This window comes from Sarcophilus harrisii, chromosome 1, assembly GCF_902635505.1.
Source record: "Sarcophilus harrisii chromosome 1, mSarHar1.11, whole genome shotgun sequence".
NCBI classification, from domain to species: domain Eukaryota; kingdom Metazoa; phylum Chordata; class Mammalia; order Dasyuromorphia; family Dasyuridae; genus Sarcophilus; species Sarcophilus harrisii.
This window is the reverse complement of record NC_045426.1, coordinates 211,221,857-211,241,095: the sequence shown is the minus strand read 5'-3', so window position 1 is coordinate 211,241,095 and position 19,239 is coordinate 211,221,857. Positions and strand designations below refer to the sequence as shown.

The window sequence follows — 19,239 nt, the reverse complement described above, 5'->3', positions numbered from 1 at the left end:
ATTAATAACACAGATAGGCAGTTCAACATTCTGCTGATGGACAGTCTAAAAGTCAACATAAAAAGCAAAAAAGGAAGGGAAGGTAAAAAGAAATGTGTAGCTAGTGCAACACCACTTGAAAACTGACTGGAGGAAAGTACTATCATATGTTATTTACATATGTTACTACACTAGTTTACAATCTTGAGGTCAGTTCTCTTAAAATAAATATACTAACATTTACAACAGAATGTCTTATGAATGCAAGCTTTTGTTTTATTTCAAGATCAAATAGAACTAAAAGGGACATCATTTTAAAGCAGCTAAATTATCCTTTTCGGTGATACTGATATGACTATAGCGCCATACTTAAATTTTCTCCACTAGCAGCAACAAAAGCTGCAGCAAATGAGCAATTTTATTTCTGGCACCAAAGAGGCAACTTTATAAAGCACAGGCATTTACTTTGCCAGGCTTTAAACAAATGGGAAAATGATCATTGTGCTTGTGGGTCCTAGACTTTCCCCAAATATATAAATAAAAAATTATAACATGTCATGCTTGGGACCTAAAATTACAACAAGAAGAGTAGAAGGGACAGAAAAGCTTCTTTTTTTAAGTAAAAAAATTGGCAAACTTATGCTGTATAGTAGTGATTAGAGGAAAATGTCATGCTAAAATCAGTTGCCTATTTATTCAAACTTGAAAAAATATCTAAAATATAAAATCACAACCCAGTCTACTATTTATCGATTATTTTGGTAGAAGCCAACAACATGCATGCCAGTGGAAGGCATGACAAGATCCACTTTTACAAACAGCTTCTTTGGAGCATAACAGTAACTTTTCACTGAAGTAATCACAAGAGGTTGAACAAGGTCCCATATCACATTTCTTTCTTAAAATAAGCATGAAAGTAGTCTCAAGGGCCCCCTCCCCCCCAAGTCCCAAACCAAAACAATTCCAAAAACCAAAAAACTCCAAATAAACAAAAACAAAACAGTAGAAAGAAGAACTATGGAAATTCACATGAACCTGCAAAAGAATAGAAAAAAAATCCAAGTTATTTTCAATATTGTTATTTTTAAGAGGATACTTTTTTTTTTTATTTTAAGAAGCTTACAATTTCAAAGTTAAAACAAGACATAGTTAAAAATGGAAAATTCACTTCTTTGGGTCTTTCACAGATCATATAGGATTATAGAAGAATCATTTTTTAAAAAAACTGCAAGGCATTTTTAATAGTATCTCAATTAAGAAAAGCTATTGAACAAAAAGATTATAGTTAAATTTGATTTCCCTGTTAGTACTGTCAAATTTAGCATACGGTAAAGGAGAGATGTCATAAATGGCAGTATTGGTAGCATTAACTACCCTCAATCAGTATAAGTTTTTGTCAGTCAACATCAATTTTTACATAATTGAAGATACATTGCCATATAAATTTACCCCTTTTGTTAGGGAAAAAAAGAACTCAGGTATTAAAAATAATATAGCTTAATTGGCTAATCAATATTTGTTGAATTGAATTAGTTCTTCAGAGTGCAACTTATAACAGTATTTTCAGTATTTTCTGGTGGTCACAGAAGCTGCCCATTTCTTAATTTTGAGGCACAGCAAGACCTGAAATACTTACTGAAAATGCTCCCAAGGTTATCCTGCCTTTGTATCTACAAGCTGCATTTGGACATTTGAAGACATTCCACCTCCATAACCTCCTTTGGATTGCATTTGGTTCTGTATGGAGCTAACCTAAAAGAACAAAAAGAGTAAGTTGAAAAGACAAACAAGACTTAGGAAGGCTTGTTAAAAGCATACGTAGTTCTCATCTTGAATTCCCATTCCAACTATGCTTTCTATGTTTACAGAAAGGCATTTCTTTAAGTGTTTTTCTGGTATTTGGAAATTTCTGCAATGGGCAAGGCTAGAGAGGACTACTATTTATTAGTACATTTCTATGCTTTTCCTGACATCCTAGTCTTTCAGCCTTTATAGGACTCTGTTTCTTCATCTGTAAAGTAATAGGATTAGACTAGGTCTTTGAAATTTTCTTGCAATGCTAAGATGATGTGACTCTAACTCCTAAAAATATAATAACCTCCCTTTCCCTCCCACTATGGGGATTCTTGGTGAAAGTGATAATAAAAACACAAACATTTATATTTTCAAAGCACTTTTTATAAATGATCTCACTTGATTTGAATAACAACCCTCTGAGATAAGTGCCACAATCATCCCTGCTTTACAAATGAGGCTGAAAGAGACTGAGTGAGATACGGCAGGTCACAGTCCCAATGCATGCCTTCCTGACCATTGGGGCACCTTGGTGGCAAAGTGAATGAAGCACTGGGTTTAGGATCAGGGAAACCCATCTTTTTGTGTTCAAATCTGGCCCTCAACATTTACTAGACATGTGACTCTGAGCAACTTTACCCTGTTTGCCTCTGTTTCCTCATCTGTAAAATGAGCATGGGAAGGATATGGCAAACTATTTCTCTTCCCCCCCAAAAAACCCCAAATAGCATCATGGAAATCTGGGAATAACTGAATGACTCAACAACTTCCTGATTCCAATTCTAGTAATCTGTCTTTAATTAAATTCACATTTCAATTCAATTTTTGACTTTTCTCTCTAAACAAATGTTTTTATGTATAAAAATATGTCTCTTAGGATCCTGCAATCAATAATTTAAAGGTGAAAGAGACTGTGTGATCCAATAGCACCATTTTCTAGATGGAGAAACTGAAGGGGGGAAATTAAATGACATAGGACACTTAAGGTCATAAAGAGGGTAGGTGGAAGGCCCAGTCTTTGAACTCGGTTTACAAGAGAACTCCTGGACCAGCACCCTCTACACAACCAAATTTGATTATTAACAATCCTGTACTAAAACTCATGTACTCTCCTTATATGAAAGTCCTTCAGACTCTTAAATAGCACCTATTTTATTCATTCATATATAATTCTATCATGTATCATGATTTGCTTTACCAAGCCAGAGGTCACAAAAAGCTACAAATAAGAAATTCAACATAAAAGTGAGAAAAGAGGTATACATCAAAGGAGCATAAGAATTCACAAAATCCACAAATTTATAAAATTTGGGGCCCTTTAGCTGGAGGCAAACTACCTTAATGGACCCTAAGCACATTAAAGCACAGCACAATGATCGATATTTATTATATACTATTATATTATTGTTTATTATATTTTGTTTGTTTGTTTATTATATTATTTTATATTATTATATACTCAGCCATCAAAAAGTTTACATTATGTTTTATATAAATCCTTTAAACCAGATTAGAAAGCATATAATACATTGCAGAAACCTTTGTTTTAAAATAAATTTAAAAGTTGTAAGACTTATAGAAGCAAGTTTTAGTTATCCTAAAAATTCACTTATGTGGAAATCCATTTCCCTAATATGTCAGAAAGAACATGTAAAAGGATACTATACAAATTTTTATTATTTTAATTTTTTTTTCTTTAAAAGGAGTGAGTTTTATATAGGAGACTAATTGCTTTATTATCAAAGTGGTGATGGGGTTAGGTCCAAATTCTTTGTTCCTTTTTATTTTCCTTCTCTTATTCCTTTTCCTCCACCTTGTAACCATGATATCTCTTTCTCTTCTCTTTGCATTTCCTTCTTCTCTCTTCTTAGCTTTGAAAATTTTCACTCCAAGTATAGTTATATCGATTTCCTATTTTCCCTTCTGTTTTAGTTTTTTTCTCATAAGGTAGCCTGCCATTTGCACAGTATTACTGCAGATTTCTCTTTTCTGCCTACCCCCAATTACAATCTTTTAGCCACATCTCCAGTGATGTTTTGCATTTATGAGTTGTGCCAAAGCAGACGTTTATAAGAGGAAGGTAGAAATGATACCCATTACAACAATGCAAGTCTTCCATTTTATCTCCCATAACTATGCCTTTGCAGCACCCCCAAAAACGTGAAAAATAGGATGCTTTGGTCTACATTCAGACTTCATCAGTTCTTTCTCTGGATTTTTTCATCATGAGTCCACTTTCGATCAAGCATATATTGCTTGATAATAGCTGTATAGCTGATACTGTGTGTAGCATTCTCTTGGTTCTGCTCACTTCACTCTGTATCAGAGTATATACCTGTATCAGTTCTCATAAGTCAAGTCTTTCCTGATTTTTCTGAAATCATCAGGTTCATTATTCTTTTTTTTTTTTCTTTTTACAGAGGCATCAGGATTAAGTGACATGCCTAAGAACACAATGCTTAATGTCTGAAGCTGGATTTGAACTCAGATCCCTCTTGACTCTAGGGCTGATGCTCTATTCACTGTGACATCTAACTGCCCCAAGCTGATCATTTCTTATAGCACAACAGTATTCCATTACAGTCATAATCTACAACTTGTTCAGCTATTTCCCAATGGATGGGCATTCTTTGCCACCACATTAAGAGCTGCTAGAAATATTTTTATATATAAAGGTCCTTTTCCTTTGATCTCTTTGGGACACAGACTTACAGGTAATGGTATTACTGGGTCAAAGAGAATATAGTTTGTTAGTGCTTTGAATATAGTTCTAAATGATTTTCCCAAAATGTCTGGATCAATTCATAACTCCACCAACAGTGCATTCGTATCCCAATTATAACACACATTCTTTAGCATATCACTAAAGGTCTTCTACAATTTGCCTCTTTCCCATTTCTTCAGTATTTTAAAGTTAGTCAACAAACATTCACTATGTAACTGGCATTGTGCTGTGATAAGAATAAAAATAAAACAAAAATATATTCCCTGCCTTGAAGAAGCTTACATTTTAATAGGTAAATACAATACATGAAAGAAAACTGAAAATCTGGGAAGAAAAAGTACTCATGCAGGGGTATGGTGGTAAAATTTGGAGAATCAGGAGTGGGGCCAAGGAGAGTAATGAAGGGTGGCTGCTCTTGTCCCTTCCACAAAAAGTTCCAAGAGGAATTCACCAATGAGAAGGAGAAGGGGAGGGGTGGTTCTACAATGGAGGAATCTTTAAGAGTGCGAAGGCAGTTGAGGCTTTTTTTGGGTAAAAAATTTTATTCTGAACTTGATAAATATCAATAAACATGAAACATGGAAACAATTCAATATATAAAGAAAAAACAAAAAGAAGGCTGCATATTAAACTTCAAGCTTCTGTTTTATACTTTAGATAGAAAGATACAGACAGAAAGGTGACAGTTTGGATTTTTTCCCATTATGTAGATCTTGGTTATTGTTTTTATTTTGTATCATTCAAATTTAACATAGTAGTTTCAATACTGCCCTGCTTCTCTGTGTCCTCCTTCAGAACTTCTATTATAAATACAATAATGATATATTATAATATTTCTCTTATGAGTTTTTTTCAATGATTCATTGATGTTATTTAATTTTTGCTTCCCATTTTTTCTAGACTCTTCTTACCTAAACTCAAGCTTTTCTTAAATATTTGCCTCTAAAAATAAAAATTAAAAGCTCTTAAATATAGTTATGTAAAACAAAGTCATATAGTCAGTATCTGAAAAATGTATATGACATTCAGTGTATCACTTTTTTGCCAATAGGTAAAAAACATTTCATCATTAGATTTCTAGAGTTATCATAAATGGGTAATTTTGTTGATCGTAATTCTCAAGTCTTTCACAGACATCTTTCTTTAAAAAATTTAATTATCTGAAAATTTTTTCTCATCTTTCTTTACAAAGATAATTATCTAAATTTTTTCTCTTATTTCTGCTCACTTTATTGTGTACTAATTTGAATATAAATCCTCTCAAGTTTCTCAAAATGCAATAATATTAATTTACATACCATAATTTGTTTAGACATTTCTCAAATCTTGGACACCTTCAATGTATTTGTTACAACAAAGTATACAATGGGGTTACTTCTCTCTTTCTTTAATTTCTTTGGGAGGATAAATCTAATATATATAGAACCAACAGATATATATGCAGTTTAATGATCTGGAGGGTACAGCTCCAAATTGTTTTGAGATCTGAATCCCTTCACAGCTCCACAAGCAGTGGCTTTGTGTACCTGCACTTCCACAGCCTCTTTAACAAGTGTCATTTTGACACTTGGGTTTGAGATAGCAGCTCACAGTTTTGTTATTTTATATTTGCCTTATCTTAAGTAATTTGGAGCATTTCAATGTAGTTGTTGATAGTTTCATCTTTTGAAAGTCATCTAAATTTCTATTTCTATTATTAAATTTCATCTATTGTAGAATGGTTCATTTTTTATATTTCTGTCAATTCCTTTCATAATTTGGATATCAGAACTTCATCAGAGAAACTCATTGTCAAGATATGTTTAATTTTTCCCTTAATGCTAATTATTTTCCTTTGTAATTTTAACTGCATTAACTTTATTTGTGAAAAAAACTTTTGTTTTATTTATTCAAAACTGCCCATTTTATAAAATTCCTTGTTTGTTTAAGGACTATTTCCATAACCACATACCATCTTTTATATCTATATCTTGTATATATTTGGAATATTTTGATACATGGTATAAGATCACATCATAAATTTGACAAAGTAACTGTCAAATACAAGATTATTATAATCATTTATTACTATTGTATACCTATTCTATTTCATTGATCTACCATTCTATTGCTTAGTCAGTAATAGGTAGTTTTGATAATTAACACTTTATAATATAGCTTCAGATCTGGCGCTGTCAGGCTTCATTCACTTATATTTTTTTTCATTAATTTCTTTGATGTTCTTGGACTTTTGTTCTTCCAAATGAATTTTATTATTATTTATGGTTCAATAAAATATTTTAGTAATTTAATTAGGATGGCATTGAATAAGTAGATTAATTTTGGGTAGAATTTTCATTTTTATTACATTGGTTCAGCCTACTAATAAACAATGAATACTTTTCCAATTATTTAAATATGATTTTATTTGTATAAAATGTTTTATGATTTTTGTTTATATAGTTCTTCATATAGTGAAAAGTTTGAAAAGATTTATTAAATTATGGATGAAATAATGACAGAGATAAAAAATCTACCAACAGTTAAGAAGGTGTCTCACTGTACAATGCAAATTGTACTTCAACAATCTGCTCTCCTAGTGGACCCTACTCAGGGAAGATGTTTTTTGACCACAACAATGAGACCCTGGCCATCACAGTTCAGCCTGGAGAGGGAGCAAAGCTGCTTTCAATGACATACAATCTTTGTCCAGGGGAATGTTCTTTTTCATTCTTTATGGTCCATTGCAAAATCTCCCTTCACATGTCCAGATTGATGTCTACATGGACATGGTCAATAAAAGAAACCACGCAACATAATCCTCAAGGTGGCTGATTCCCAGCACTACCGACAATTCATCCTGCTCACCTCAAAGAACATGAACTCTCTTTTTCAAAGTGGAATGATTAGAGTACTCTGAATTCCAGACCTGGGAAGAGGCCAGAGAGTCCTGCCCTTTCCAGACAGGCAATCAAGAAGCAGAAGAACATTGAAACTGATTGCTAATTTAATGCTCATTATGGGATTGTAAGGATGTTTTTTCAAAGCGATGCATATAAATTTTAATACTTTAAAGAAATAATATTTGATAATGAAAATTATTTCAGAAAAGACAGAATCTTCTTTGCTCCCTTTAATAATAGAATGTGTATCTCAGCCTTGAACAATGAAATTGCAAACTATGAATTCAGTTTCTTCTAATATGTGGTTTCAATGTTTAAAACCATTCCTCTTTCATAGGCTCATCTCTATTCTATTAAAAGAATTGTATAGATCTAGTTGCATATAAGTTTGCACTTGTTTTATTTTTACTCTTATGATTGCAAAATTCCAATAAATGTTTTAAGAGCATAAAAGTGTGGCAGGAATGCTCTTAGGTATATTATATTGTTATAATTATTTTAAATGAGCTATCTGTTACTATCTCTTTTTGTAGGACTTTGTTGGTGATGCATAAAAATGCTGATATTTATATGGGTTTATTTTACACTCTGCAAAAATTTACTTTGCTAAAAATTTAACTATTTGAACTTATTTTTTGTTGAATCTCCAGGATTTTTTAAATATACCATTATATTGTTTGCAAAAAGAAAGTTTTATTTCTTTGTTCCCCATTCTGATTTATTCAATTTCTTTTTTTTCTTCTCTTATTGTTAATTACTAAAATTTCTCTTATAATACTGAATAATGGTGGTGATTAATGGTCATCTTTATTTCACTCCTGATCTTATTGGGAAGACTTCTAATTTACTCCCATTACAAATAATGCTTACTGTCCCATTACAAATAATGCTTACTGATGGTTTAAAGTAGATGTTTCTTATCATTTTAAGGAAAAATCCATTTTTGCCTATACTTTTAAGTATTCTTAATAGGAAGGATTGTTGTATTTTGTCAAAACCCCTTTATGCATCTACTGATATAATTGTGAGTTTTTTGTTGTTTTTGTAAAATTTTTGTTTTAATTTTTTGTTACTTTTGTCTATAGGTCATAGTTGACATTGGATTTATCAAACAGTATGCTAGGTATGTTCAATTGTTTCTGAGTCTTCTCTATTTAATCTGTTCTAGTCAAAATTTTTTCTGTTTTTTAAACTGATACCAAATATTTTTATGATTCATCAATAATCTATTTTTTGTGTACAGTTTGATCCCAAAGCTCCCTTTTTCTCTTACTTTTTTCATTATTTCCCCCTTGAAAGTCTAGACCTGTGTTCTTTATGAATTACTGTTTTTCTTTTTTTACCCCTTGCTCTCTGAATGACAGATAGGGAAAGTGACATTGCATTTATAGCATAATTTAGGTAATATTTTCATCTTATGACATATTTTTGGCATGCCCCAAACATGAATAATTAATATTTTTGGTTATTTAGGTCCCTCTGTTTCTTTAAAATGCTTTGTGATTTTATTTATATAATTCTTCTGTATGTCTTGGCAGTTGGTGAGATATTTTATATAACCTATAATTACCTTGTTTTACAGTTTTATTTTAATTCTGAACTTCAACATCAAAAAATATTATTTTCATACACACAGCAGAATACAAAAGGGACATAAAATACATGAAACCATGCTTTTCAAAAGAATATATATAGAATAAATTATACATGTTACTTTAGGCAGCTAGATGGCGCAGTGGATACAGTGCAGGGCTCAAAGTCAAGTTCAAATGAAGACTTAGAAACTTCCTAGCTTTGTGACCTTGGACAAGACAATTAGCCTCTGTCTGCCTTTGGATCAATGACCCACCAGTGAAAGAAATGACAAACCACTCTAGTGTCTTTGCCAAGAAAATCCCATAGACAGAGATTCATAGGGTCATGAAAAGTCAGACATGATTGAATGACTTAATAACAAACACGTTACTTGCAGGATTGTCTTACTTTTCTGTATTACCTTCTGAGCTGCCTTTTGTTCTTTTCTATTCGTTTTAGAAAAATGTCACAAGTTCTTTTTTTTTTTTAAGTTACTATTGACTCCCAAGCAAAATATTCATGTCCAAAAATGTATGCACATGTGTCTTATTGAACCTTAAATTCTTCAGAACTTTGTCAAAAGGTTTCACGTTTCATCACAGGTCCCTCGGAAACATGGCTACTAAGGCCCTTGAAGTAATCATTTTCTTTAAAAATTTACTATTCTTGCATAAATTGTTTTGGTTTTACTTCATAAGTTCATTATTATTGAGGATTCTCTAAAATTATTTTTCATAATTTCTTACTGCAAAGTAATTTTCCATTACCACAATTTGTTCTACCTATCCCTAAATATCTAAAAGGCAAAAGACACCCCTTTAAATTTAGTTCCTCCCTTTTAATCTTTCAGAAAAAGGAAATTTGTGACTATTCCCTCCCAAGTATTATGCTTGCACTCTTTTGCTCTTCTTCTCTACCCTCACCCCACCCCTGTCCCTCCCATGTTTGTCTCCTGGTGGAAGAGAATGAGAAGTGTTAATTTTTATTCTAATTGTTTAATTCTTTTTTTTTTTTTTTTTTAAGTAGAAACTAACAGGTCTTGTTTAATCCTAACTGTGGTTTTTGGTACTTAACTTTGCTTTAATATTTGCAGTATTTTTTTAAACTTAGGAGCTCTACATTTTGACTATGACATTCCTGGAATTTTTCCTTTTGGGGATACTTTCAGGAAGCCATTTTAAATGATAAGAAATCTGTGGTTATCCCACAAATTAAATTAAATTAAATTAAATTAAGATCTCTGATATTATCAATACTTTGGGATATAAATTAAAATGAGAACATTCTGTTCTTTAACACAAAAGAAATTTTAAAAAAGCTACTGGGGGGGTTAAGGAATATTTATGGAAATAAAAGTGAACAAAATATATCTGTGATTAAGGTAAGATGAATTTGTGTAATTAAGACATCACATATCAACCCCACTTAATGTCAATCAATCGACTATTTTCAATCATAGATTTTACACTAGGGATTCTTAACCTTTTTGGAGTCATGAACTCCTGTGGTAGTTCACTGAAGACTATGGATCACATTTGAAATAATATTTTTAAATCCATAAGAAAAATTATATAAGGTTTAAAAATACCAATTATATTGAAATACAATTATCAGAATATTTTCAAAATAACTTCCCACGTTAAAAATTTCTGCCTTATATTAGATTAGATGTGAGATGTTAGATATCATTTGTCCAATGAAATGATTCCAGACAGAAAGTATGTTCTGTCAGAGGAATTTCATCACAACCTCTGAACCCAGCATGAAAGTGTTAACATTAGCTTGTAACAGGGAGCTATAATAGAAGAGAAAGTATTTCAACAAGGAGGATTATTAACAAGTATTTCTAAGGAGGAACCGCCTGGAGAGTGGGTGGGGAGGATAAGCTTCAGCTTTGTACTTAACCTAGGTATTCTCCTTCCCTACCCTCTCTTTTTTGGATAGAGGTATCTTGTGAGCTTCAAAAAGTTCAGAGGATGCTGGATTTCCCACTTTGCTAGAAGCATCTTCAGATCCACTAACAGCAGTAGTATCTGGGTTGAGAAACTAGGCATAAACTGGATATATAGAGTCTTAGTTTCATAAGGAGCCCAGGAAAGAAATCCTACCATGCTTAAGGGAAATTACTTGAATACTTCTTGAATGAGAGAAGAGGATTTCAAATAACCTGAAGCTGTATGCTACCCCTTATATGCTATCTTGAAATTTAATTGACTTTCTACAAGACTTTAGTAAATATTCCTTTCTAAAAGCTACTTAAGGTTGACTGATTTCTTATTTTCTCCGGATAGAAAACTATAAATATTAAGATAAATTATTTTCTTTTGAGAAAAAAAAGCATATCCTTCATACTTTTTTTCAAAGCACTTATATTTATGTATCTCTCCATTGTTCTTTGAGGATCCCATATTTTGATTATATTTTTGAGATTTTTGATGCAGTGGCAATGGAATTGAAGTTAGAGAAATTAGCTTCAAATCTGGTTTCTGACCCTTAATAGTTGTGCAATATCGAGCACTTAACCTGTTGGGTCTTAGTTTCTCATCTACAAAATGAAAATGTTGGTCTGTATGATCTCTAAACTTATAAAGCATAAGATACATAAATATATGTATAATATATATAATTCTTTAAATTATTAAAGCTGAATCCAGAAAAGATTACTTTTCTAAGGCATTTAGACAACCTGCTGAATATGTGATTACCTCTTCCAAGCAAGTTTCTATTTAATTAGTGGGGGGAAAAGTGGTTAGGATTAGTCATAGTTTCCTTCAGAAAAACAAATTCCATAATATGTGTATAGTTACAAAAAACCTGTATATAACTGAACATACATGTTATAAATATCTCAGTAAGTTCTAGCCTTGTTTGGAAGCATGTTTATGGAAATGGAACTGTTGGGTTTTAAAAATTATGTAGCACAGTTCCACATAAAACACTAAATTACAATGATAAGTAGCTCCATTGAAGTGAAGTATCTTCTGGAATTTTTGCATATATCTCTGAGAGATATACACACACATAAACCTCAAACAAACAAACCAGAGTGAAAGTCAAAAAGTGGGGTTCAATTTAGATGTATACTTCAAAACTTCCTGAGCAGGAGGCATTTCTTATGGAAAGAACTGAGGGGGAAAAAACAAACATGCAATGACTTAAAAGCTATTTGTTTATTATTCACAATTGGCAGAGATGACTACATTATAAAGAGAAATAGATGTTCTACATAGATGTTCTCCCCAATCTATATAGAGGCAGGAGTTCAAAGCTAATCATAACATTATATTTTGATGGCAATGTGACATCTCTTGCTAATTGCTAAAAGTAATCAGGTAAACCCAAGTACTTTTCATGCAAAATTAAAAGTGAAGCAGCTGCTTTCTTTCTAGAAAACTACAAATAGTGTCCTTTTGCTTATGTCAACTGAAGTGGCAAACTTTTATAATCTGATAGGCAGTAGCTAAACTCCCACCTGTCAATTAGGAAAAAGCCAGCATTCCTTAATTATGTCTTTTTTCTTTCCTTCCCAAAGTGACAAATGATAGTCACAATTTGAGAGCAGGAAAAAAAAAAAATCCTGAATTGTTTCCTCATTTGAAAAAAAAACTGGAGTGTTGGAAATTCAGCACTGAAAAGGAATTCAAGAAATCCAACTAGTTCAATCATCTTATTTTATAAGTGAAAGTAAAGAAATCCAGAAATTTAACTGTCTTGGGTCATAATTAGCTAAGAAGTAAAACCCAGGTCTTCTATAGATTTCTTAGCCTTGTGTTTTTTTGTACCCATAAAATGAGGAACTGAAATAAATTTGTAGTTTGGAGAACTATCCCCCATTTCCCTAAAACATCTAAGGATTAAAATATATTTTCTTTGTATTTCAGCTAAAACATTCCAGATAAAATCAAAATGTTTAAGTTTAAAAAAAATTTTTGCATTCCTTGTATCCTATTGACACGTGTTAAGACTTTTTTTTTTTTTTTTTTTTTTTTTTTTTTAACCCCTAGGTTATTTACTCTTATGGATGAAAGGATAAGTAAAAATTCTAATCTGTTTTATGGCAACACAATTTGCTCTATGGTGATAAATGTATCCTTCAAAAATTTCTTAACAATAACATCAAATACAGGCAGAAGCAGACTTAGGAAATAGACTCTATAGTAATGTTTGCATAAAAGAGTCTTAAAGACCGCAACTAAAAACATATACAAAGAGAACTGTTCAGAAGCAAAAAGGATGAGAAAATGAAGGAGGGAAGAGTTGGAAAAAGGTATGAAAGGGACTATGAGCTAGAATGGTTAAGTGATACATATTTGCCTACATCATATATATTTTTATACTATTCGCAAATGTCACAATTTAATAAAAATATTTAAATCACCACAAAGATTCTATCATTAGCTCTCAACTCTCAATATTCATGTATGTTACATCATATGCCAAAACTATGCTTACTGAATTCATTCCACTGAACAGGTCACCTGATCCTACATGAGCTGTGTGAACAAAGTTTGTTGGCTCGCCTATCATGCTTCGGTCAATCCTCCGTCTCCTTTTCTAAAATGAGAAAAAATAAAACCAAAATCAGCTATATGTGAAAAGCATCAAAAATTGATCTTTTAATATTAATTTTTACATATGGGATAACTGACTTGTTAAAATGATTATTTTACAATGCTAATCAAATACTGAACTTTAGAAGACTTGTCAGAACTACATGTTATTCTAACTCAAGGACTTAGTTCCAATCCAAATATTTACATTATAAGGATTTAAATTTCACATTGAAAAAAAGAGAAAAGCAAAGCAAATACAAGAAAAATTACTTTCATCAGTCAGAACATCATTTATTCCTTTACAAATCAAAAGTTAAAAGTATGATCTCACTCTGAAAATTTCTGTGCTAATCAAAGTTTTTATTCATCTTTATTGTTTGAACTATTGATCTCAGAAGTCAATTATTTCCTAAAGCCATTCATAAATATACTGACTGTAATTTGATGTTCTCCCAACCCCAACCATGAACTCAATCCATGTATCATTATGCTACTTTCCTGCACTCTATCATATATGCATCATCACTCTGAATTCCTTGATTTAAATTTCCTTTTAACACCATATTTCATGTCAATAGCTATGAAATATTGCTAAGCATTTGAAGAAGTAAAGTGCATAGAGGGCTAGATTTGGAATCATGAAGATCAAAGTTCAAAAAAAAAGTGCTTACTTATAGTGCCTGGCACTTAATAAATGGTAAAATGATTGGCTGAGGAGAAGACAGAGGAGAGAGTATGGAGGAGATTCAGGGAAGCATGTATCATAAACTAAACAAACTGTAATAATGTTAGAAGATGAACTGGGAAAAGGTAAAGAGAGAAAAGGTAAGGATCTGTTACTGGACTCTGAGGGAAAAGTGTGAAAGAAAAAAGTATAAAAGAAAAAGATGGGAGAAATAAAAAATTAATGATCATACTTTTGAATGTGAATGGGATAAATCCATACAATGCAAGAGGATAACGGAGTGGTTTGCAGAATCTAATAATACATTCACAATGTATTAGCTAAGAAGCAAAACCCAAGTCTTCTTTAGATCTCTCATTGTGTTTTTTACTCATAAAATGAGGAACTCAAATAAATTTGTAGTTCAGAGGACTATCCCCCATTTCCCTAAAATATCTAAAGATTAAAATATATTTTCTTTTTATTTCAGCTAAAACATTCCAGATGAAATTAAAATGTTTAAGTTTTTAAAAAAATAAAATATGTTGCATTCCCTGTATTCTATTGACAAGTGTTAAGACCTTTTCTAATTTAATTAATTATACATAAATATTTGCATGTAATTAAAATAAGGGGATGAGGCTGGAACAAAATATATTATACTTCAGATGACATTAAGAAAGGTTACTCTGACAAGCAAAAAAAAAAAGACTTCATTAAGAAATAAATTATAAAATTATGAAATGTACCATGGATAATTAATTATTATCACTATGTAACATATATACATACAATAGTATAAGATCTAAATATGTAAGAGAAGAATCTAAATGTATTACAGAGAGAAATTCTGAGCAAAATAATAAAAACAGGAGACCATAATGACCCTCTTTCAGGGTCAGACAAATCCCAATTTTTAAAATAAGCAAGAAAATATTTAAGGAACTGAATAAAAGTTTAGAAATGTTAAATATGATAAAACTCTGATGATTACTAGGAAGGAATAAAAAGGAATGTATGTAATTCTCAACTGCGCATGACACCTTTACAAAAAGTGATCTTGTATTAAGACATAAAAAACTTCTCAAAAAGCAGAAAAGCTAAATTATCAAATACATCTTTTATTGACCCTAAGGAAATAATGTTATTTTTAAAAAGAGATGAAAAAAAGAGCTATTTAAAAGATAAACAGGAGATTAACAAACTTAATCATTTACTTGCTTGTGGACATATGTATAGAAGAATTGCATATGTTTAACATATATTGGATTAGTTGCCATCTAGGGGAGGGAGTGAGAGAAGGAAGGGAAAAAAATTTGGAACACAAGACTATTTACAAGGGTGAATGCTGAAAATTATTTATGCATATGTTTTGAAAATAAAAAGCTTTAGTAATGATAAAAAATAAATGAAATTCAAATTTTTTTTTAAAGTTGTATACTGATTCAACTGTTCTAGAGAGCAATTTGGAATTATCAAAGGGTTAGAAAACCTTGCATACCTTTTGATCAAACAGTATCATTACTAGATCTGTATCACAAAGATATTTTTAAAAAAACAAAGAGGAAAAGGACCTATATTTACAAAAATATTTATAGTAGTTCTTTTACTGAAGTAAAGGATTAGAATTTGAGGGAGTGTCCATCAACTGAGGTATGGCAGAAAAAGTTGTTATATATGATTGTGATGGAATACTACTGTGTTATGAAAAATTATGAACAGGATGCTCTAAAAAAAAAACTTGGAATGACTTACATGAACTGATGTAAAGTGAAATAAGCAGAACCCACAATACTGTACATAGTAATAACAATATTGTATGATAATCTGTGAATAATTTAGCTATTTTCAGCAATAAAACAATCCAAGACAATTTTGAAGTATTTATGATGAAAGGTATCCAACACCAGAGAAAGAACTGGTGAACCCTGAATGCAGATTGAAGAAGATATTTTTCTTTATTTTATTTTTCTTGTTCTTTTTTTTTTTTTTTGCCTGTTTTCTCACACACAACAACGTGACATACATGGAAATATGTTTTGTATGATACATATATACACTAAGTCGAATTGCTTGCCTTCTCAATGAAGGGGAAGGAAGAGAAAGAATTTGAGACTCAAGTTTTTTCCCCCTATATTGTCATTTAACTCAATTTTATTTTTCCAATTACATGTAAAGATATTTTCAACATTTATTTTTACACCTATATTGAAACATGATAACCACACCCTTGACAGAGAGGTGTTGCAAATTGAGTCATAATTTGGACATTATTAATGTTGGAATAACTTTTGTTTGACTATGCTTATTTGTTATAAGAGTTCTATTTTTCTCTTTTTTTCCAATTGGGGGAAATAGAATAGAAAAAAAAAATGAATTTTACTTCATTGGAAAAAGGTAATTTAAAAATAGATCTAAATTATCAGAAAAATATGAAATTGTCATGGGGAGGCTGTGCCAATATATAAAAATGACAATACTACCTAAATTAATTTACTTATTGAATGTCATATCAATCTAATGATCAAGGGATTACTTTACACAAAAATAGCTGAGACTATCAAGGGAAACAGTGAAGAAAAAAAAAAAAGTGAAAAGCAAAGTGATCTAAGAGTACCAGATCTCAAATTCTATTACAAAGCTTTTGTTGTTACTCAGTCACTCAGTCATGTTTGATTCTTTGTGACCTCATGAGCGATAGCACATCAGCCTTTCTATCTTTCACTATCTCTTGAAATCTTTCCAAGTTTATGTTCGTTGCTTTCATGATAGCATCTGTCCATCTCATCCTCTGCTTCCCTTTTTAACTCTGCCTCATGAAACTTATTTGTAACTGGTTAAAAAATAAAGATGTTGCTCAGTGGAACTGATTAAAGATACAACATAAAGAAAAAAACCCAATAGTAGCCTAAGGGTTGATAAACACAAAGATACTAGCTACAAGGAAAAGAATTCACTATTCAACACAAAACTGCCAGGTAAACTAGTAGAAACTAGGTCCACACTCATACCTCACATTACATACATAGAGACAGAGTTAGACAGTTAGATATTAGTGTACAGATAGTAATCTTTATATATGATATGAATATCATTCTATACCTGGTTTCTGCCTGATTGCTTTCTATACCATCATATTACTGTGTTGGTTTTCTTCTCTGTGTTATGTAACTAATCTGTTTTACTTCTCTACTTCTCAACTTGTAGTAAATCATTATGACGGGTTATTGCTTTGTTATAGAATATAAAACTCCATTTATAATATTTATCTTTGTAGATCAATCAATCAATCAACAAACCTTTACTAGTATCTATCTTCTTCTCACAAGAAAAACTCCAAAACTTATAAAAATGAATTAGAGAAACAAGGAAGGAAATATATTTCACAAATATGACCATGGAAGAATTTCTAAATAAGGGATGGGAAAGATCACAGAAAATAAAATGAATGATTCCAATAAAATTAAAATTTTTACACAAACAAAATTAGTACAATTAAAATTAGAAGGGATTGCTTTCTATAATTTTTTTCCATTAAGTTTCTCTGATAAAGGTTCCATATCCAATATATGAGAAATTGGTTCAAATAAATATAACATGGAATTCTCCAACAGATAAGTGGTAAAAGGCTATGAATAGGCAATACTTAAAAGGAAGAAACTAAAGTTATCAATAACTATATGGAAAAATGCTGCAAAATTACCAATAATAAGGGAAATGAAAACAAAAAAATCCTTAGATTCCACTTCAGAATGGCAAAGATAATATAAGAGGAAAATGAAGATTATTGGAAGGGCTCAGAAAAGATAAGTACACTCACTTATTTTGAGAATCTGATATAATTTTTTCTCTCTTATGTGGCTAACCTTACTGAGAAGTTTAATATTGATAACTGCTTTGTTCCCTTCTCTAGCCTTCTAAACTCTATCATCTGGTTTTCAAAGTTATCATTTAACTGAAATTGTTCTCTCCAAAGTTACCAAAGATTTTTTTTAATTTCCAAGTTTAGTGGTCTTTTCTAATTTTAAAGAATTATGTTTTATTTTTTTTAAAGTCTCCCTTATCTCCATCTCATCAGTCCCCAATTGAGAACAAAAGAAAAATAAAACTTCTATTACAAACACAGAAAGTCAAGCAAAATAAATTATGTAGGCCATGTTAAAAAAAAAAAAAAAGTCTCATTCTGCACTGAGTCCTTAACTTTTCTATCAGAAAATGGACTGCATATTTTGGATTGCACATTTCATCATTAGTCATCTGAAATCAGACATGGTCACTGTTCACTGTGATTATTGTCCTTATTTCTTTCAAAGTTGTTTTTCTTTAAAATAAAATATTAAATATTAAAATATTTAAAATATCATACTCATGATATACACTGTTTTCCTGATTATTTACTTCATTCTGTTCATATACGCCTTTCCCCGTTTCTATGAAGCTATCCCTGTCATCATTTCTTAAAGCACAATAGTATTCTACCATGTATCTTGTTCAACCATTCTTCCATTTATAGGAACCCGTAAGATTCCCATTCTTTGACATCTCAAAAAAAGCCTAATTTTTCAGACAGAGATTGTTTTGTTCAGGAATAATCCTTCCTTTGAACTTTTATTTTTTCTTTTCTCTTCTCACTCCTACTTTCCATGCTGAGTAAAAATTATTTCTGCATCCAATACTTGTGCGTGTATTTGCATTTTTAACTTCTCTGACCAGTTCACATAAAAGAGAGATTTGAGAGTCACCTGCTTCCCCTTGATTTCTACTCTAAATGTTTAGTTAGGTACACTGATTATGTGAGATAATTTTCACTAAACTTCTTTCCCTTTGTCCTATTCCCCAATGTATCTTTTTTTCCTTGATTTTCCATTTTAAAGATCAAGACATAATAGAACTACTCTTAAGTCTTATCTAATTTGACTTTGCGATTTGTGATGTTGAAAATATTCAAAAATACTTACAGAATCTCACCACAACTGAATATAAGCAATATTTGTGTTTAATCCCTTATTTGCCTTTTCACAGTTCTCTTAACACCAATATTTGAACTTTAAAGTTTGTTATACAACT

General features: G+C 31.1%; 1 protein-coding gene across 2 annotated transcripts in view; it reads right to left on the bottom strand.

Annotated features, from left to right (window-relative positions):
- Positions 1–232: 232 nt before the first annotated feature.
- CDC42SE2 (CDC42 small effector 2) overlaps positions 233–19,239 on the bottom strand; it is a 109,606-nt gene continuing 90,599 nt past the window's right edge. For both annotated transcript variants that reach the window (XM_003762975.4, XM_012544087.3), the window contains 3 exons: positions 13,408–13,509; positions 1,616–1,731; positions 233–1,014 (listed from right to left, as the gene is read on the bottom strand). In XM_003762975.4, coding sequence (XP_003763023.1) covers positions 1,633–1,731; positions 13,408–13,509 — 201 coding nt within the window. In that variant the 3' untranslated portion in view covers positions 233–1,014; positions 1,616–1,632. The remainder of the gene's footprint in view (positions 1,015–1,615; positions 1,732–13,407; positions 13,510–19,239) is intronic.